General features: G+C 32.9%; 2 protein-coding genes across 2 annotated transcripts in view; one reads left to right on the forward strand and one right to left on the reverse strand.

The window, feature by feature from the left end:
- Positions 1–61: 61 nt before the first annotated feature.
- On the forward strand, positions 62–21,722 carry LOC140063124 (uncharacterized). Its single transcript, XM_072109572.1, has 12 exons — positions 62–124; positions 5,827–5,928; positions 12,220–13,172; positions 13,443–13,550; positions 14,194–14,403; positions 15,370–15,450; positions 16,192–16,338; positions 16,862–16,999; positions 17,654–17,788; positions 18,133–18,278; positions 19,770–19,929; positions 20,319–21,722. The coding sequence occupies exons 2-12, from the start codon at positions 5,859–5,861 to the stop codon at positions 20,373–20,375; spliced, it is 2,205 nt and encodes a 734-aa protein (XP_071965673.1). The 5' UTR covers positions 62–124; positions 5,827–5,858; the 3' UTR covers positions 20,376–21,722.
- LOC140063125 (glycosylated lysosomal membrane protein A-like) overlaps positions 4,975–22,394 on the reverse strand; it is a 31,469-nt gene continuing 14,049 nt past the window's right edge. The window contains exon 7 of the mRNA XM_072109574.1: positions 4,975–5,370. Coding sequence (XP_071965675.1) covers positions 5,319–5,370 — 52 coding nt within the window. The 3' untranslated portion in view covers positions 4,975–5,318. The remainder of the gene's footprint in view (positions 5,371–22,394) is intronic.

The raw sequence follows: 22,394 nt of genomic DNA on the forward strand, positions 1-22,394 counted from the left end.
CTAGTCATGCGGAAAATCACAACAAAACCTGTCAACGTGGGGGAGGTGAGCAGGCACACGGATGTGGAAGTTAAAGAGGTAAGCAAGTTTACGTTCATTTTTGGAAGGTACTGTACAATAAAAAGTAAGTTAATTACACCTAATCTTGTGAATTTAGGCATGGCATAATAGACTAATTTGACATGAAATATAATAATTTGAACTATGTTATCATGGCTTACATTAGGACTACTAGTACTAGTATAGTTAGGCCTAATAGTAGCAGTTGTGTTAATCATGTGATTCTAGATGGTCAAGGACCAGGAGGCCAAGGTGAAGCATGCAATCCAAATTTGAATTATCGACTTAAAATTGTTTTATACTTTATACTGAAACTGCCGAATGTGTATTAACTGCTTAATAGGTATATATCTGTTGCTTTCTGATTGATTTTGGACCATAAACAGGTGACATGCAATTGGTGCTGCTGGATATTTCAACACTTGTGAATATTGTGTTACACCAGATATTTTATCATTAAAAAATAAGACATTTCGATACAATGAATGTTTTATTGAATTTTATTGAATAAAATAAAAATGTTTTTCTGTAATAAGTGTGTTAGATATATTATATATATTTATTATCGTTAGTGTTAATATTATTTCTTTGTTTTAAGAACTATATCAACTTAAAAATTTCTACTAACTTTTTATACTTTATAGTGACACTGCTGGTAGGTGTACAGATTATATCTGTTATCTTTGAATTATTGGTTTTTTTTAATGTTAAATAGATAAATAAAAAGAAAGAAAAAAAGGTATACTGAATAAAAAACCTTACTATGTAAATAAGTTTATTCTTTCTTTTTTCTTCGGCAAAAGTTACATTACGTTATAATTATGTAACATACAAAAGACAAAGAACATGTAAAACCCAAATATGCTGCCGCCAGTGAGCGCTCATCATAGCCATTACGCCACTGCTTAAACAACCCATAAAAGTTTGAAACACTTGTTTCCATTTGGGAGACAAAATTGACCAGATGTTGTTACATTATAACATTTATTAATCACTTTAATATTTAATTTATTTTGAAAAATTCATAAAATAATAAACAATTAAATTGATTATTTTAAAAAAATGTACTATTAGTAGGAACAGTAAATAACAATTTAAAGGATTAATGCATTTTTATTATAGAATCTCTCATAAAAGTATTGGTTTACCGGTATGTTAAATTTTGATAGCTTTGAGTTCCATTGTTTGATGCTGTTTTACTTGAGTATTGATGTTGTGGAATTGAAAATCATAGTAAAACATTTATTTATTCATTTTTTTTTTCATTTTCCACACCGACAGCGAGCAATTAAACACCCCAGGAATTACTGTAATACAGTAAAAATACTATTTAAAAAATATTAAAATCAGTGGAACAAATAAGAGAATTCAATTTTAAGCAAGTCTGGAAATATATTAATAGGTAATTATTAAAATTGACTGATCTTTCTGATATCTAGACCCTGTTTCTGCTGCTAAGTAAATACTCTATTAATACGTTATTTTTGGAAAACCGTATTTACAGTATATTTTTGGCAGTGGAAATAGAGCTCATAAAAAATATACCATATTTTTCCCACCAAATTTGTGGATAAAATATGATATTTATAAATTTATACTGTATTTTGTGTTTTCATTTTCTGCTGCCAATAAAAAATACCGTATACAGTATTTTGATTTTCTGTTAGCTTTTTACACATAGATGGATAATCTATAGTCAATGAAAGTAAGGAACAACATTCACAACATTTGCAATAATAATCTGTTGGGAAAGACTGTGAAAGCAGCGACTACAACATCGCCAAAGATACGGTAACAATTTCTAATTCGGGCAAGGAAGGAATAACTTTTTCCCATTTTGAGGGATCTAAAGGCAGATTGGGTAAAAAAGATTAATTTTAACATGACCACCCAAGATAGTACTTGTAGCAGAGAAACAGGGTATTAAAAAATATGGTATAAAATATACCGTATTTTATACCATTTTGAGGATATGCAGCAGAAACATGCCCTTATACAGTCTTTTCTTTGTTTTTTATTTCAGTCTTTTGTTTTCCTTTTGTGTATTGTTATGTTGATGATACTAATCAATGTTATAATAATACGCCATACCTGACACTACAGATCATATCAATGGTGTATAATTATATCTTAATTAGAGATCTTATCAGATTCACACCTCAATTAGTGAAATATGATAAAGCCAGGGAGTCTAATAAATGAATCTTCACTAACATGCAATGACCACTCATGAGAAATAGTTTCATATAACTACTGTTAGAACATATCTTGATCATAACATATCTCCAAGGAGACCTAAACCTAGAACAAAGGCATAGATTATAGTTGATAATGAATAGACATGATGACAGATTGGTAATTAGTGTATAATCTACAGTATATAATAATATGGTGTGTGGTACGCTTGTGTTAATTTGTGTCATGGTTTCCAATTTGCCACCCTTGGGAATGCTAATTGACTTGCATGATGATGGTGTAGTTTACTGTGATAATTATATATGAATATAATTTTTAAAAAAACATTACCTTAGGTAAAATATCAAATCTACAGTCACTTTTAAACAAAATTATAGGTATTTCTTTTATTAACCATATTGCAAAGAGAGGAGGAGCCACCCAGTGCCTACTATTAATGGCAGAGATTTAGGCCATGCAAAAAAGCCATGGCGATAGTCACATTTTGGCAGAGGAGTGGCGCATCATGTTGGTTTTCAGTGTCACTACCAATCAGCTGGTAAATGTTTCAACCTGACCACTTTTTAAATAAGACCTTCAACAACCCTGTGGCCCGCACAGGGGATTGTTCCTTTTTTGCGATCACCGCACCACTTTATTTCTTGTGGCTATGAATCTACATTATTTATCAGCCTGTTGGATCTCAATTCAAAAATGTATTCTAAAATGTATTCATTTAGACACCATGTCAAAATAATTCTACTGCAGTACTGTCTAATACTGCAAAAAGCATGATTTCAGTTAATTTAATGTTGAATTTGTTAGCGAGTCATTGCAATAAATAGTGTGTATGATTACCCAATAAAAGATTTGGCTATTTAAATATATCTACTACAGTTAAACTGCAGTACAATAATTTTTACAAAAAGAAATCTTGTTTCCTAGTATTTGTTATGAATAAATATATTTCCTGTTATATCTGGTTTCATGTTCACATTATGAAGTACCTTTAGGTATGTCCCTTTGGTAATTAAGCAATGAGGAAAACATCTGAATCTTTACCTCATAGGGTGTCAGTTAAAGAAAAATTGAACATAAGTACCTCACTGGTCTAAATAAGAAATATATGATACTTTTTCTTTTGTATTTGTTATATTTTATATTTGTTATTTCAAAGGTTACACCTATATATAAGTGTACAACTGATCTTAAGGTATAATTTCAAATCTCTATATTATAAGTGAGAGAGTTTGTACGTTTGTTTGTTTGTTCGTTATACACATTTTCGTTACTGCACACTTGTACGTTTGTTTGTTTGTTCATTATACACATTTTCGTTACGGCACATAACCTTACATATTGGGTATCAAATTGACCGAAATTGTACCGGGAAAGTTTTAAACTACATTTGAAAAACATCCGCAATCTAGGATCAAAGTTAGGGGCCAAAATGTGGTCAAAATGGCCAACTTTTCCACACTTTTGATGTTTGTTCGTTATACAAATTTCTGTTTCTGCACGTAACCATACATATGGGGTATCAAAATGACCACAATTGTACCGGGAAGGTTTTAAATTACATTTCAACAATTCCCCGAGTCCGGGTTAGGTGTTTGAGAGGATGGTGGGGATTTTTGCTTGGGCTAGGGGTTATAGGCTATCAAATTGACCAGAATTGTAGTATGACATTATTAAAGTATTTTAATTATCTCTGGGGCTCTCTGAGAGTTTGGGGTGGGGTCGTAGGCCTTTCAACATGTCTGAAACTGTACTGGCAGTGTAATGTACAAACTATGTTTGAAAACTGCCACTGAGGGGTTATGGGTTCGGATTAATGGCTTAACACACATCTTAAACACCAAGAATGGAGTGTGTTGAAAGGGGAAAGTGTAGAGATACTGGGATTTGGCGGTAATAGAAGTACAACATAATTGGAATTGTACTGGGAAAGTTTACTACATTTGAACTGTCCTGGGGAGGAGTTAAGGTTTGGTTATTGTGGTGGGATGAGGAGAGGAGAAAGAATATAAGCTGGGGAAGAGGAATTCAGCGGTATCCAAATTAGATATTTTATTCAATATGCAATCCAATATGATACCTATTCATTTAGAGGACTTTAAGCCATGCCTATCAGCGATGTATCACCCTCTTAATATTAAGATGCTAAAGTTGGGTATCAAAATGACCACAATTGTACCTGGAAAGTTCTAAACTATATTTCAACATCATCCACCATCTTGCATCCAACATAACCGAAACTGTACTGGGAATGTTTTAAACTACATTTGAAAACTGCCATTGAGTTATTATGTGTTCGGAGTGGAAACGTCTTAAACACATCACCCAGTATCTGGTGTGTGTTGGGAGGGAGGTGACGGGGGAGAAAATACTGGCGTAATGAAGTATAACATGATTAAAATTGTACTACGTTTGAACTGTCCAGGGGAGGAGTTAGGTTTGTTGATTGTGGCTGTGATGGTGAGAGGAGAAAGAAGGCTGGGGGCCACAGTATCAAAATTAGATATTTTAATTATCAGCCAAAATGACACCTATTCATTTAGACAGTTTATATAGGCCTATCATAGCTACTGTATGTATACCCCTCTCATTTTCAATCAATCAAAGTAACATTTATTTTCTTCAAATTAAAACAGTATACAAAATGGTGTAAAGAAAGGTAATTAAATTGAAGTAGGCATGTTAAAAAAAACCAAAAAGCTTGTGACAGACATGCCTATAAACAAAGATGAGATTTGTCCTGTAAAGAATTTTTTTTTTATCTGAATAGAGCTAATTAACTAAAACAAATGTTAAGATTTCTTTTAATTGTGTTAACTTTTTAATTCGTATCCATTACTGATTTTTTCTTTTTTTTCCCCTTTCTATTATAAGTTTCCTTTTCAACATACAACACTGGTTTGCAGAATATCATAATGAATAGTGAACTTATCTTTGAATTCACTTACTCACTGAACTTATAAATTTCTAATTTTTATTTTTTGCCTAAGTTCCTGGTTGGTTATAAATAATTATCACTTTTGTTTTAAGGCTCTTCCTTGTTCCTCTCTGATTCATCAGTAGGTCTACCATGTGTTCAACTTCAAAATTCTTGAGATGTTTGCCATTGTGCATGTACTGTTGAATAATAAAATACAAAAAGTTGATATGATTTTGTATGTTCTTGGACAAGAGTACTGTAATAGGCTAATTCTTGTTTAAAGATGTACAAAAGTATTATAGATCTATAAAATCTGACTTTGAATAAACCATTTTGCAGTTTTAAAGGAAATAAACGAACAAAAATTATGATATAAAAGTTAAATTTAACCAACCCAAATTGTCTGTCTGACAGACAATTTGACAATTTTTTGCTTAAAATTACATTTTCAGCCAATCCAATTTTTGGTCAAAGTGAACAACTATTATGTGACAATAAAATGACATATTCAACAAAAAATTAAAAAATAGAAGTTTTTGTTGAGGGGACAATCTCTAAATAAGCTCATACAGTTTTATATTTGATTGGTTTTGGAAACCAATAAAATAAGTGATTTCTATGCTGACAATTGCTTTTTTATTTCTGTTTAATAGGAATTGATAATGGGCTGAATAGGTATATCAACATGATACACCATTGGAAAATGCATTTTGTATACCTGCTTGTGATTGTTCCATATATTGGCAGTATTTATGGTAAGTTATATTCAGACTGACTTTGTAAAAGTTTCATACAAATGTAGTAGCCAGCACAGTTAGCTTGTATTCTACAATATTATTCTCTGTGCAAACAATGCAACCATGATGCATGTTTTATTTACGTGAATCAGCCTTCAGGCACAAAGTTTGTTGTATCCTCATTTGATGGCGGCCATAAATGAACTTGATCAATATTTGTAATGTCTCATGAAGTTTGGCAAAGTTCATGCATCAGCCAGCGGAGTAATGCTGAGGCCAAAAGGCCCCTGGTTTTGGCAATCTAAGAGGTCATCCAACACTGAGGACAGAGGATCATGAAGAGCTGCTGTTGGGGCAAAGTCACTGGCCACTCTGGCGTGTTTAGCGTTTTTCAAAATTGTTCAATAATGTTTAAATTTTTGACTGTAAATACCATAAACTTCTAATTCTGACTTTTGTGTGTCTTCATGCTAAAATTGTGATGATAAAAAAAAAGACAACCTTTTTAGACAATAGCATACAGTAGAATTAAGGTACCTGTAAATTCAATCTCAATGTTTAATCTTTAAATAAATATTAAACTTTTATGAAATAAAATGTATTTGATTGATTGATTATTGAACATACACTTTTTAAAGGACCATTTCCTAAATAATAGTATACTATTATATATTATTTACTGTATTCTAAATTATATATTTTTTATCGGCCCTTAGTATTAGCCAGTGAGGGCTCATAGCATAAGCCAAAATGGTCAGTGACTGACCCTAACCTAACTCAGAGATGGGTATATCGCTTGCCAGACGTTTCACTAGTAATTTATTGTATGGCTTTGGACGTGAGTCTACTGTATTCAACAATCAACAATGGAAATACATACTGGTGGTACAGAGGTACCTTAGTCCCATTGAATACAGGTATACTGTATATCTGATGAATTATATAACTCAGTTCAATTGACATACACACTTAGTTCAGTAGGTACTGGACCTTTATTGAAGAGAAGTACACATCTTTTAGAGATATAAACTCATTTCAATTGAAATTCACACTTGTATTGAAGACAGGTATATCTGTTAGGATATTAACTCAAGTTTCCAATAAATCTCATTAACAGATACTTTATAATTACAAATATTTGTTGTGGGGCTATACGTCTTTGAATGGCTCTGCTAGAAGAACTGTGTAATATAGATTATGTTATTATAATCATAAAATGTTGACCTTATGTCAACACCCTGGTGGCTATATAAATGATAAGGATTTATTAAAGCTACAAGTCAAACTAAACTATATTGTAGGCCCTACCTAGACATATGCAAAACACATTTTATATACTGTAAAAGATTATTTTATATGGTAAAGATAATGTTAAATGTATTATAGAACAAGAAATATTTATAATAAAAAACGCAGCTCGATTTTATGACGTAACAGTTTTAATTATTGTTCTTTCTTCAGAAATAATGATTTATTATCTATCGTGTGTATTATCAAGCAAAAAATATTTTAAAATTAATTTCGACAATCAAACAAACTATGACATTTTCTTGAACCGAAATAACAAACTTAACATTAACCTTCTTCTTTAAAATGTTCATATATTAAAGTATTAAAGTTGAAAGTTTATACAAATTAAAGATTTCAACATAGTAAAACATTCATTGCGGTATGTAATAATCTTTCTGCACCAAATCGTTGAACCGTCAGGCCTAATAGACTCTTTTCCCAGACATGCTTTGGGTCCAGCAAGATGGACCTATAAATTAGTTGAGTTTACAAATTCCCAAACTGTAGTAATATAGCTTTCGTGTTGATACAGTTTCCTAACGATTCCGTCCTCTGGGAATATAACTGTCTAGAGATGCGGCGCCAAAATCTTATCATTTATGAAAGTTAAAATGCTTAATTAAGAATATCAAAACAACCTGGATTTGAATTCGTCACCGTGACGAATTTGGGTTATCCGCCGTCGATACACATTGAAAAACGCAGAAACATTTCCGATCACATGAAGTCATTGTCAAATAAATCTGCATTCAAAAAATCTAGATAGCATATGAGTGTATTATTTTCATAACCCATGATAGACCTATTAAACTTTCAATTATCTTTATCAATATCTCGGTGCTTGGGAATTCTCTTAAAAATGTCTTCATATATTCTACATGTCTCATAGAAGCAACGTCCACCTTCCCCTTATTTAGGTTCACTCTACAATTTATGTAATAGACAATTGTAAGTAAATCTAAAAAATGACGTTCTTTGTAATTGTGATACTTTATATGATGTTGAAATAATGCATCTACTGCCCATGCCCTATAACTCAGATCGTCTCCTTTCTTTGTATGTACGACTATCCAGGGAGTTACACAAGGATTTGTGTCATTTCTGTTATTTTTTTCCCTGAGGTTAAGCAATGCCATATCAAACTCCTTAAGCTCCTTAATTAATTCTGCATCGTTATTCATTAAATAATGGTGTTTAACTACCAAACCATGATGTCCTACACCATAATCGCAAAAGCCGTTGGGATAGATCAGGTCACCTCCAAGCATGTAGTAATGCAATGCTTTATTCTGGTACTTCAGCATATCTTCAGCAGAACATTTTTGGCGTAAGCATGCCAATACATTAGTGATTAACTCTCCTAGCAGTCGGTACAATTTTGTCCTGAACATTCCATCATAGCCTTTCATCACAATGTCTTCAATGTTTTCAATAACTGACATTATTATTTTCTCTGTAGGTGTGATTATTTCTGAAATATTAGCATTGTTCTCTATCAAGTCTAGGGTTGTTTGATTGGAAAAATCCTGCGACATCCATCGATCAATTTGCCTTATTAAACTGTCTGATTTAACGTCCTTTAAATCGTCAAGCAACTCTGCAAGACATTTTGTAGTCATTGGGTGGTTCAGAAGCTTAGCTTCAAGTACTGCATAATCATCATGTGTATTTACATTTGTAATCTTTAGCCTATTACATATTAAGGCATTTATTATGTGTCTTACATTGCATTGTCCATCTTCAATACTTGATACCACCTTTGCCCACAAATTTCCTTTTATTACTGTCAAAGTTTTGCATACATTGTCACAAAGCTTCCCAGATAATTGACCAATCAAATTTTGTTCAGGAATAAAATAATGTGGCAAATTTCTGTGTTGATAACAATTAGTCAGCCAATCTAACACTTTTCTCATTGAATTCATCGTGTTTTCTAATACGATTCTTTCAGACATCCATAGGCAAGCCGTCTTTAAATAATATGAACAGTATGGTTTTGGTGTACTGGACTGGTAACTATGCTTCATGACTGCTTTTAACGCAACCATGCAGTTAGCAAATGCTTCAGGCATATTGTGAATAAGCTTTTTCTCGGCAATGGAAAAAGATAATCGCCATTCAGCATCTTTTGACAAACTGTTTTGACGTCCAACAGCAACTACATGACAATCAAGGCAGGAGATCTTGTTCAATAGTTCCTTTGATGGCCAGTTACTTGGCCTCTTCCTTGTAAAATACTTGTCAGTGATAGATGGCCATGATTGACATGATAAGCACAGTACTGCATCAGAATTAAGCAGAATAGATGCTATTGATGGACCATGGATTTCAAAAGTCTCTTTGCCTTTCATAAACCCTGCTAGATACTCTTTTATAAAATCACTACTATTCAGATAACCATCACTGTCAATGGATTTCTGCAACTGCTGATTTAGGAATTTGTTATCAATAACATGTACTTTAAGCATTAGATATGCTGGATCATCTTTAAATTGTTCAGCTATGACTGTTGCGCTGTTGTCATCTGTTTCGTAAGGTTGCCAACATACTGTTGGGATTGGAATTTGAATCATGATATCATGGTCACCACAAACAAACCTAGGCATGCCTTCAGCATAACTTCCAGTATATAAGGACTTCATGAGGTAACTTCCGGTTCCTTGTACTTTCTGTCTTTGCTTCCAGCCAATATTGTCTATCTCCTCTTTAATTTCCATAAAAGAGATATGTGCCGATCTGTCAGTTGTTTGACATGCAATTAAATCATTTGCAACTTCATCCATAATGACATCTTTATTCTCTGCCATCACTGAATACTAATCAAAATATCACCTGCTTTTAAACACATCAATTGTGTACCTAAAAAATAATGACAGTGGTTGTATTGGTATTGATTTTTATCCTCAATTCAGATTGGTCTTTTACAAAACCCACTGCAGCCACAGTGCAGCGCCTACCACAAACGACAGGGGCTGAGATGGACCCAGTATATCGGGGTAACCCCTGCTCTAAAGATGCACTTGAACTTAAATGAGACACATGTGTAGGCCTACACCGGACCTAGTTATATTAAGTCTTTATCCGAGAAGACTTGTCTACCACCAGAACTATGGTCGAGGAGAGCTTTGAACCTTTGTCAATTGTATTGCTACGGTTTGTGGCAATTCAGTACCTTAACCGCTCAAACACTCGACTCGATAGGAAACGTTAAAATTTGAGGATATATATTTACAAAGAATAATTAGCTGATTAAATAGTGTAAATAAATTAGCTTTATTTTCTATAAGAATTCTTGTACTGTACTGTACCTCAGTTTATTTAGTACAGACAGTGTCTTTTGCAGTTACAGGCACGCCTTGTGCTATACAGTAAACATGTTAGTTTGCTGCTTTTAGATATGCACAAATTACCTATGATTTAATATGTAACCAATCAAGCCTGACATTTAAATATTCAATCCACTATTTTACCTCTAAAGTATCCAAAAACTAGTAAAATCCAATACAAACTTACACTAATCAGGGGGTGAGTACAGCTAGTAGATTACGTTGATCAAATCTCACAACAAACATGCACTGGGCCTGTGAAGCTTTATGAATTCATACAACACAAAAACTGTTTGTTCACTGTTCAATGTTATTCCAGTTCATTCAGTTGTTCCATAACAAAGCAACAGAAACTGAGGTTGATGTTTTTGTTTAACATTCATTGAACCATACAGTGTATTATACTTTAGTTCAAGAGTATATTATAGAATTTACAGCAGGCCCTAAAATGGTAAAATACAGTGCGGAACTGAACCTATTAAATTGTAAATTTTAACTTGTAAATTTTAATTTTTTTAACAGTGTTTTGATCATCACAGATATTGGCACTGTCCTTATCTTCAGTGGCTATAAAATAATATTGTGAGGAGGCTATAGCCTGGAAAAGATGGATGGATGAACTAGGTTTGGGTATAGCGGCAACCTTAACATTTAACATTGGTGTCAACTTATTGCTAAAGCATATTAAGATATTTTGTTGATATAAAGTTCAATAACCTATCCAAGCAATTTTTTTCTCTTTTGTGATAAACAACCACATTGATTTGTCAAAATAATATAGAATATTACATATAAATAATTTATAAGAATTATTACATGATTATTCCAAACCATTATAATAGTGAGTTATACATTTTTAAAAGAAAGACGTCGGCACCATACTATATTAATTATACTATCTACAAATTAAGAAAACCAGTGTAAATGGAAAATAACACATTCGGCTTTCTTTTTTAGGCTGTTTCAACATATTTCTAATCAATAAATATGAAATGGGTTTTTAAACCATCCATAAGGTCCATATCATGTTTGATTTGTTTATCCTCTACATCTCAAATGTATTTTGTGATTGAAATTTAATCACAGTGGCAGTATTCTCCTTGCAATACAACACCAAGTTAAAGTAATTAGAATATAATATTGTTTTATTATTATGACCTTTGAACCTTTAACACATTTAGGTCATGTGTTTTATGTAAAATTCTCTCTGAATATACCTGAAACCAGTTTGTCCAAAAACATTTTTTTTCTTAGTATTCAAAATGCATAATGAAACCAACTTTAAAAGAGTGTCCAAATTTGAAAATGTTCTTGCTCAAACAATTATCTTCCAATTTCACTCGCTACAAACTTTATTACAGTTTAATATTCTATAAAACATATATAGACAAAATTTAGTACTATAAAACCTATACGCTTCCGGTCATACATCAACTTTTTGCACACATGCTTTACATACTTGCACGTCATGTTTGCCTGAAATTTGTTTTATTAAAAGCAGAAAATCACATGAATCACAAGGATCAACTATAATTCATCAAAATTACATTATTATTACATTATATAGTATTATTCTTGTGACCACAATTTTGTACATTTTACAGTATTTAGCCTTAGATTTTGGAATAATAAATTTCCGGTTCAATAAATAATGATTTATTTTAAGTATTTAAAATTTTTTCTCTTTTTCAAGGTTTTGGTCAAAATATAGATCAAACAGCTTCTTTTCCGATTGAAAATACATCAGCATCTAATCATGGAATGAGTGGTTCTGGTGTGCTGATCAGCTCTTCAACTCTTAATCCACAATCTCAAACAACTGAAAAAACCATTAGTGGAATACAGATACAGAGTTCAACTGCTGAGAATAGGATTGATTCAACAAGCTTGACTGTAACACCACAGACTATTAGTCCAACACAATATTCAACTAACAAAACTGAAAGCACCAATACTATAAATAGTATCTCTACAGCTTTGTCTAATCCCATGCAAAATTATTCGAATAACCCATCAGAGAGCAAAAACAGTAATAGCGATTTACTCAGTGAAAACACTGAGGCACCACCTACACCTGGGCAAATTGAGCGAGGCGCTCCTCATTTTACTACAAGAAATCCTGATCTACCCACTAAACAACACAGTGTTCCATATAAGCCTAACACATTTTTTCCACCCAAAAATAAAACAGCTCCGGTCTCTAGACCAAAATCCACTTCAACACTACCAACAAAACCGCCAAAAACAAAACCACCTAAGCATAGTATGATTACCAAAAAGTACACAAACATTCCAAGAACAACAATTCCGTTAATTCATACATCAAGGAAACATTGCTCAATATACACAGGAACGCTGTTAGAATTAATTTTTGAAAACAATAGCCAATCACTGTGCAGAAATCAAATTGAAGAAATACTAAGTGGAATTAGAGAATATGCAAATGAAGTAAATGATATAGGACCTTATTCTGTGTTAGTTCTCAATGACTGTAATATTTGTCAAGCACATAATGAGACACAGGTTACTTTAAAATTCTGCATTCAAACAGAAGAAAGTTGTAACTTAGATGCCACTAAAAGGATTTGGAATGAGATGGATGATCCAAAGGAAATAAAGGACTTAGAATCTTATATTCCTGTTAAGGTAAGGTTTGAAAAGGCATTATATCCTGGGAGTTTTGCTATGATATTTGGGACCCATCAAATACAAGTTCAGAAGCTGGTCCCTCTGTAATCATTTGACATCGAGAACTGATTTGAAATTTTGTATAGATTAAATAAATTATTAAAAAATGGATTGGAAAATTGTTTGTCTGCCCCACACTGGAAGTTAGAGAATAGTTTTATGAGGGTCATTTGTATTTTGATTTGGTATTTTTGTAGTTATTATTTAAAAACATAATTTATTTTACAGATTGTATCGTTGACCTTAACTGTTACCGAACAGGAATCCATGAATGTTTTATCATTGAGTTTAGGGTTACTAAGTGTTGCATTTCTCATTTTGATATCTGCAATATTTGTAAGTTTATAAAGAAATTTTTTGTTCCATCATAATTAGCATTTATTATTCATATTCCTATCATTGGCTTAAGCTACTTTCAAAACGTGCCTGGTTTTTGTCCAACGCCCTAAGAAAAGTATCAAGAGTATTGAGCTTGATTCACATTGAGCACAAATTTGGTTATCCGTTTACTGCTTTACGCTTACTGCTGATTGGGACGAATGAAAAAATCATACAATTTCAGAAAACAAATGCCTTTTTATCCCTCGCGATTAATTTGAAGACATCTCCTATGCTTTTAATACCACTGAACCCATTTTCCACGATATTTTTCTCAGGGCACAGGCACAAATCCAGGCGTGATGTGAAAGCAGCTTATGAAGTTCAATTTTGAAAGTCTAACAGAATTTCAGTTTAGTGATTATTTGTTGATTTTCTTTTATATCATCATTATTTCATATCATCATTATTCAACATTTTGTTTTACGACTCATTTAAAAGTACCCCGTATCTGAATATGGGATATAATAGCTACCAAACCCAGGGTTGAAATCCTGGCTATTGAATTGTCCTTACACTGAAAAAACTTCACCCAATTAAAAACGTGTTTGTGCAATTGATAGCATGTTTAAATAAAAATAATACTTTTATATCTCTGCAGATTTTTCGTGGAAAATCTAAGAAAAAGCAACTAAAAGATCGTTTTTACTTTGATGGGAGCACAATTCAAGATTGTCTTGATTCAGAAACCAATGGGAATGTGTCCTTTAGTCTGAACAAGGTTAAAGATCGAGAGTTGAAGCATATGTCACTCTTAGTCCCAGCTATCAACCTAGGTTTGGATATAGAAGAGGATCAAAAACCAGAAAATGTAATAATAATATACAAGTTCTTGCCCGACATGCCCAATCACTCATCCTTCATCTTTGAAAATTCTCCATACGTCATGCCCCACAGTACAATTTTATTCGTAAATTGAAAAATGTGTAAACTCGTTCGTGAATAACTCATACATTTTAACGTGTCTGTAAAGAGTTGCAAATGAGTTTTTTTTTTTTTTACCGTATTTAATGAGGGTGATTTAACAAGATGCTCTACATAAATAAAGTCTTATTACAAGTCTTTGGGAGTGTAGTTGTAATTTTGTCCTTAGAAAAAATCCTGACATGTGACGGGACTTGAACCCAGGACCCTTGGAGTGGTAGCCAAGCATCATAACCACCAAGCCACAACTCAACTCCTAATATGAATACCGAGTGAATGAGGAGGTTTCGCACAGAGCATGAGCATGTAACAAAGTAATCCACGTATGTGAGTAGGAGGAAAAAAGTATGATCGGTAGCGTGCTGCATAAGAATGTTTTTTCCAGCAAAATAGAGGTGGCATTTATCATGAAAGTTATATGCAAGATACCATTTCCGGCCATCAAGGTGTGTCATTAAAAATAATGGGGGTGGGGGTGTCGAAGAGTGGCAGTGAGCCTAATACCTAGTGTCCGAACCCCACTTTGACAGAAGATAAAATTATTCAACCATTCTGATGTATTCACATCTTACAGAAAATTCATAAAATTACTATAGGTTACTGAACTTTTTACATATTTTAGGGTGCCATGATTTCCAACAATGAATCCTTTTTAGAGTATATCTCTGGAGATAAAGTTTATTCTAAAAACGATACAAAATGAATTACCTTTCACAGTTCTTATTATTTGCAGTCAAAGGAATTTGGGTTCAGTAATTTATATTTATAAAGTAATATATCTTCAGCAATAGCCAATAACAGGGCTAGAAAAACCCATTCTATCATAACCAATAACCTTTTTCTTTTGTTGTAGGAATTCCCATCGCACTTGTTATCTGTAAGTGCTTTGAAAATGTACTATACCTATAAAGAAGCTATTGATGAGGAATTCAAGGTATGTTTGAATCACGCCATAATATTGTTTGTGATTTTGTAAAGATGGTTATATTGTAACCCTTTAGTGAATGTCATTCTATTATAGATGGCATTCAGGGAGAGACCTCGTGGGTTGAGAGGAGGAGAGACTTGTACTTATACGATATAAGTTGGTGATTGAAAAACAATAATAGAAAATATGACCATTGGTTTAAAGTGTTCTTGAATATTATTTATCATTGTACCTTAATTCGTCAGTACCTTTTTATCGTTAACACCTATGTTTACACATACAACATTTCTGGTATAAAGCTATTTTAATAGCCTTATACCAGAAATTTAAAAATTAAAATGTTGTGTTTAAATTGGAGTTATCAACTTAACTCACTACACAACTAAAATAGAAAGACTCACATGCTGTTAAAGATGTAAAAAATAGAATGAATACATTTCACTCCTGTGTATAATTAGGATAACAAATGCAATTTGTGTAAACACTTTGGTATTTTAGTCTGTGGATTACCTTATGCCTTGCATAAAGTCTGATGTGCCCAAGTATGGTGGTGATATGCCTAAATATGGTAGTGATTTCACATGTCCATATAATGGGCACATCACATTTTTTTGTCACATAAAGTCTGATAGTGTAGAAAGAGCTTAAGACATGCCAGTATTATGGTATACATCTGAATGTAGTTTTAGGAGTACAGTGTTATTTTATCACAGTTTCTAATCTTTGTAATTTTGTTTTATTTTTTAGTCTCTACCTAATTTTAGACTGAAAAATCTACCTGTAGGGATGGGAAACAAGAATCGAATACCACACATTCTTCCAGCATTAGACACAAGGGTTGTATTGTCCTCAATTAAAGATAGCAATGGATATATAAATGCTAATAAAATAAAGGTAAAGTAAATGTTGAAAGTTAAATGTATTTATACTTGGTCCACAAGCTAGTAACTGGCAACTGAGAAAATTTGAATTAGGCCTTCCATTGAGGTTCGACCTCATAACAATAACAGTATTTACAAGGTATATAAAATACAAGTGCTAATGAAAAAAAAATTATAATAATTGTAATAAGATTACGGTATTATGTCATAAATAGAAAAAAATCTTTTTTCAAATAATATAGGTATTGTACATATATTTCATAAACATGAATGATACAGAAGACTGTACTGTAGTATCCAGCTTAGCTACAGTATACAATAATAATTATAGATTTTGTTTCTCATGATTTTGATATGATTATTAGTAATTATACCCCACCCTCAATTTTTTCTTAATTAGTTGTAAATATGTTTGACAATCTTACCCTGGGTGTTTTTTTTAGTCGTTATGATTGCTACTTTTTTCTGCCAAGATGAAACATTTCAGCAATTTTGGTTATATAGTTTATAACATTTCAACATATTTTATTTATTAGGGATACCAATCATCTACGTTTGCATACATTGCTACGCAAGCTCCACTCAGTAACACGTGTGTTGACTTCTGGCACATGGTTTGGGAACAACAATCACGCGTGATTATTATGCTGTGCACAAGTGATGAAGTTGGCAAGGTGAGTGAAGGCAGTGACTATTGGCACGGTCAACCACGGTCAGCACAGTTGACCATTTGTCTGATGCCTTGTTGTTATCGGCAATTCTGTGTCAGTGGACAACAAAATTTAAACCAAACATGAAGGTGCATGGTTGGTCATGCCAATGAATTTGATACATGTGGTCAACAGTGCCAATATACAAATAATAAATGTTTATGAGTGAAATGGTACAAATAATTTAATGAGTGAAAGTAAACAAACTTTCATGAAATTATTTGTATCACTATCACTAAATATAAAACATTTGTTTTATTACACACCTATGAGAGATGAGGCCTAAACCATTCAAAGAGGCACCGCTCCAATTTTGGAAGCAAAAAGACAATTGTAGATGGTGCACACTACAGGTTGATCAAACATGATCAGTCAACAAAAGCCTAGCACATGTGTTTGCTCACTTACTGCTCTTAGAGCATTAACATTTTCATCGAATGAAATATTCTCTCCATTCAACGAATACAACATTATTTATAACACACCTACATTTATTCAAGTTATCCATCGTAAATCATTGACAAATGCTAGGCCAGGAAGCTAGGCCAATAGTTTGACTATAAATCCTTCACCTAGATATACTTAAAACGATAACTATAGTCTATTGCATTATTTCAGAATGTACCACAGTATTGGCCAAAGATAAATGGAATGGAAGGGGCTCTTCTGTTTGGAGAGATACTGGTTAGTCTTGAGACAGTGACGATCACAGAGCACCACACAGTATCACATCTTGTTGTTAAAGATATTCAGGTGAAATTTGAATTTGTTTACATTTGGTGATACACCTTGATGTGTCCAATATCTGTGTGTACTATGAAACCCTAACAGAACTGAAATTAAACATTATTGTCAGCATGAATGAACTGTAATAAGCTTCAATTCTGGCAATATGCAATATTGTAATATAAAGATAGAAAAGTGTTTTTTTTTAAATAAACAAGTGATTTAAGCTTTTAAAAGCTGTTTTTAAACCACTAAAACTGTTAAATTCCATAAATTTAGTTTCCATTTAGACTCCTGATGTACTGAAATCCAGTAAAACACACACCAAAAACATCTTCATTTTTAAAACCATTTTTCATTTCTCATTTCAGAGAAATTTATGTCGACCAGTTAGCCACTATTGGTTTAGGTGGCCTGTTGCTGGGGTGCCTCGAAGTCCTTCAGATATTACAGGTTTGCTTTTACATATACGAGAAAGTGTGACAGAAAACCAAGGACCAATGGTAGTTCACTGCAGGTATGTAAAATACTTAACTAATTATTGTCACTGACTGATATGGTTGTAAGATTTTACTATTTGGTAGCATTGTATTTTGAAATATTTTTGAGTATAAAATGCATTTTTTATTTGACTGTAATGTAGGTTTTTAACAATTAGATCTAGTTAAAGCACTGTATGGAGATCATAAATAACATACAGTATCAAAATGTAGAAACTGTTCATTTTCAGAATATGTTTTCATTTTATAAAGCACCTATACAGTATCCTTAATATCTGATTGGATAATATTGTATTGCTTGCCATTCAGTATTCTACTCCACAGTAAACGGTTATCAAAGGACGTATTTCCGCAGCCAAAAATTTAACAATAATTAAACAATAAAAATTAACCGATAAAATTCCTGTGGAAACATATTTTAACAAATTCCGCTCAAGAAAATTAACCGATAATTATCTCATTCAAATCGGTTAATTATTGGATTGGTTAGGTCGAGAGCTTGTCTGTTTGTAAATATGGTCCTGAACTGTGTGTAAATATGGTCCTGAACTGTGTGTAAATGTGGTCCTGAACTATGTATAAATGTAGTCCTGAACTGGATGTAAATGTGGTCCTGAACTGGGTGTAAATGTGGTCCTGAACTGTGTGTAAATATGGTCCTGAACTGGATGTAAATGTGGTCCTGAACTGTGTGTAAATATGGTCCTGAACTGGGTGTAAATGTGGTCCTGAACTGTGTGTAAATATGGTCCTGAACTGTGTGTAAATATGGTCCTGAACTGGGTGTAAATGTGGTCCTGAACTGTGTGTAAATGTGATCCTGAACTGGGTGTAAATGTGGTCCTGAACTGTGTGTAAATATGGTCCTGAACTGGGTGTAAATGTGGTCCTGAACTGTGTGTAAATATGGTCCTGAACTGGGTGTAAATGTGGTCCTGAACTGTGTGTAAATATGGTCCTGAACTGTGTGTAAATGTGGTCCTAAACTGTGTGTAAATATGGTCCTGAACTGGGTGTAAATGTGGTCCTGAACTGTGTGTAAATATGGTCCTGAACTGTGTGTAAATGTGGTCCTGAACTGGGTGTAAATGTGGTCCCGAACTGTGTGTAAATATGGTCCTGAACTGGGTGTAAATGTGGTCCTGAACTGTGTGTAAATATGGTCCTGAACTGGGTGTAAATGTGGTCCTGAAATGTGTGTAAATATGGTCCTGAACTGTGTGTAAATGTGGTCCTGAACTGTGTGTAAATGTGGTCCTGAACTGTGTGTACATATGGTCCTGAACTGTGTGTAAATATTGTCCTGAAATGTGTGTAAATGTGGTCCTGAACTGTGTGTAAATGTAGTCCTGAACTGTGTGTGTAAATGTAGTCCTGAACTGTGTGTGTAAATATGGTCCTGAACTGTGTGTAAATATGGTCCTGAACTGTGTGTAAATTTGGTCCTGAACTGGGTGTAATGTGGTCCTGAACTGTGTTACAATTTATACATATTGTGTATGTTGCAGTGATGGCATAGGACGGACAGGAACACTGCTAGCGATTGATATTGGTATGCACGAACTTGAGGACACGACACATGTAGATGTACCACATACAACTTGCATGGTGAGGAAAGATAGAGGGGCTGCTGTTGACAATGCTTTACAGTATAACTACATCTATCAGGTATTATAACACACCTAAATATATTCTTGTTACTTGATTGGATGATTGTGGGTCACGTGGCATGCAATAGTCTGCACACTCAAATTTTACTAATTAATGGGAACAATAAGAACAGGATTGAAACAAAACACATAAAGTTGATTGATTGATTGATTGATTGATTTATTTATTGTGAACCCCATGGTAGAATTGTACCTTTGGATGGATCCAGGAGTTCAATTTATACCTCAGGGTATAAAGTTTAAATACCAGGGGGATGTACCGTACATTTGTCATTAGATGCACATTTTACTAAAGTAAACAGATATCTATATCTTTGTCAATAAAGTTATGTATTAGATATTTATTTCAGGTTTATCAATATTTTCCAAATCTTTTTTCATAAACAGGCTTTGTATGATTACTCTCAGCGACTTTCACGAGCCAATCAGCAAGTTGGATGGTAACCAGTAGTCCAGCATGTTGGCATAACAACCTTAATCATTGGATTTAAGGAGATTTTAAGATTTGTATGGTGATACAAGTAATACAGTACAGTCATTCCTAATGAGTCGGTAACACATTCTGATAAAATATATAAAGATAAAAAGGAAGTAAGTGTCATGTAATGTTTGGAACAGCTGAAGAGCCATCCAGTAATTATTTATTATAGTTATTCTAAATTGTTTAATATCGCACTGACTCAAATTTAATTCCAGCCGAGCGTATAAGTTCAATGCCAAATTTGGTATGATTTTCAGCAAAAGATTCTAGACCGTATTTTGAATTAATATTAGCAAAAAGATAAATATTTTGGCACAATGGTGTTTCATATGTATAATACTTAAGCTCATATACAGTACATATTTTTAAGACAAAAATCTAAATGCCGACGGGTGGACTAACATAAAAAAGACAATAAATAGAGCCTGCAGCAAGTCTAAATATAGACATTTGATTCTTCTATTATTTTATAATAATAAGTCCAAATAATCCAAATTTATTTTTCCTTGGTGTTTGATCAGTGGTTCAAATAATATTTTGAGAGTTTCCTCAGGGTGATACTGTATATATGATACTTGTGTGGTTTCCCGGTGATTGTATATAATGTAAAAATTAATTTGAGGAAAGAATGTGCTATTTATAGGAAGGAAACATAATTTTTAAAACATCTTGATGTATGATTTCAGTTTATTTTCTTTTGATATTCGTAATATACCAAAAATGTATTCTTTGCCTTGTTGTAGTATATTATTTTAATCATATTTAAAAGTGCATAGATGATAGTTGGTGGCACTTAACATCCAGGGTACTCCTGAAATACCAGGCACGTGAGTTGATTTATGTAGGAATTAGCTAGTTCAATTGTAACAGGCTTCCCAGGGTCAAACTTTCAAAGGGCTTAAAATATGATTTGTATTTACATATTTTCATCAGGGCTGTGACAATTACCCAAAAAGTGTACAAAAGATAAGGAATTAATGCCAGACAGTAATATCTGCCAATTTGTTTTTGTGTGAAAGATTTAATAGAAATTTTACACACACTTAAAATTTGAAAAAGAATAATTTAATAGTTTCAACAATTTGAAATAGATGAGTGTGCTATGAGTGTAGTGATTGTGTAAAGCTGTCTACACAATCAAACTTTATGTGACATGATGATGTCATATCACTACTATATTGGAGCACCTTTTTTGTCAAACTAGTTTGATAGTGAAGAGCTGTAGACAAGACAATTAACAATTTTAATTATTACTGTATATTACACATTTTATTAAAAATATCATTCCATGTATATATACAGTATATTTGTATTTATTAATAAATACATTTTTAAACATAACTGTTTTGTACATTTTGTGTGGCTGTATTGTATTTACCTATAAAGCTTGATTCCCAATTGGACACAATGCGACATAGGTGCAACGCAAGTCTGTTGACCGATAGCAGTATTTCGTGTTTTGTGGTAGCTTTCAATTTGAAAACTTTGACTATATGTTATTCTAAAAAAAAAACACTTTAGGCAGTTATATTCAACTGGATGGAAGCATTTGGAAACTGTATCACGCGGAAGCTTATAGTTTTTACTAAGGCTGAAAAAACAGGAATTTGTAAGCGCTGACTGGGCATGCTCAAACCCCAAAGCACATCTGGGAGAAGAAAGTCTATGAGATGTATGAAGACAGTAGTCTGTAAGACCTGTGCAATAAACAATGTTTTCGTTTTGGATGTTAAGTAGGCCGGGTATAATTCCATCAATTCTATGGTAAATATTTGTGGTACTATATAAATGGTGTGTATAGATGAAGAATTGTTTGATGGGAAATAAGATTTTTTTTACTTTCATGTTGGGTTATGTGGGTCACTACCCATGCATGCATAGAAGTAACACCCCTACCGCGGAATATTTACAGTACTATAGTTTCACTTAGGATTATATTTTTGATCTGTACAGTTAGCCACAAACTTTGTTGATTTCAGACT

This window comes from Antedon mediterranea, chromosome 11 (assembly GCF_964355755.1).
Source record: "Antedon mediterranea chromosome 11, ecAntMedi1.1, whole genome shotgun sequence".
Classification (NCBI taxonomy): Eukaryota; Metazoa; Echinodermata; class Crinoidea; order Comatulida; family Antedonidae; genus Antedon; species Antedon mediterranea.

Excerpts from the sequence above, each read along its gene's own strand:
- LOC140063124 (XM_072109572.1), top strand. The coding sequence starts at position 5,859 with ATGATACACCATTGGAAAATGCATTTTGTATACCTGCTTGTGATTGTT. Across the intron at positions 13,551-14,193 it reads TTTTGATATCTGCAATATTT|ATTTTTCGTGGAAAATCTAA; the intron begins GTAAGTTTATAA and ends ATATCTCTGCAG. Across the intron at positions 19,930-20,318 it reads AGTATAACTACATCTATCAG|GCTTTGTATGATTACTCTCA; the intron begins GTATTATAACAC and ends TTTCATAAACAG.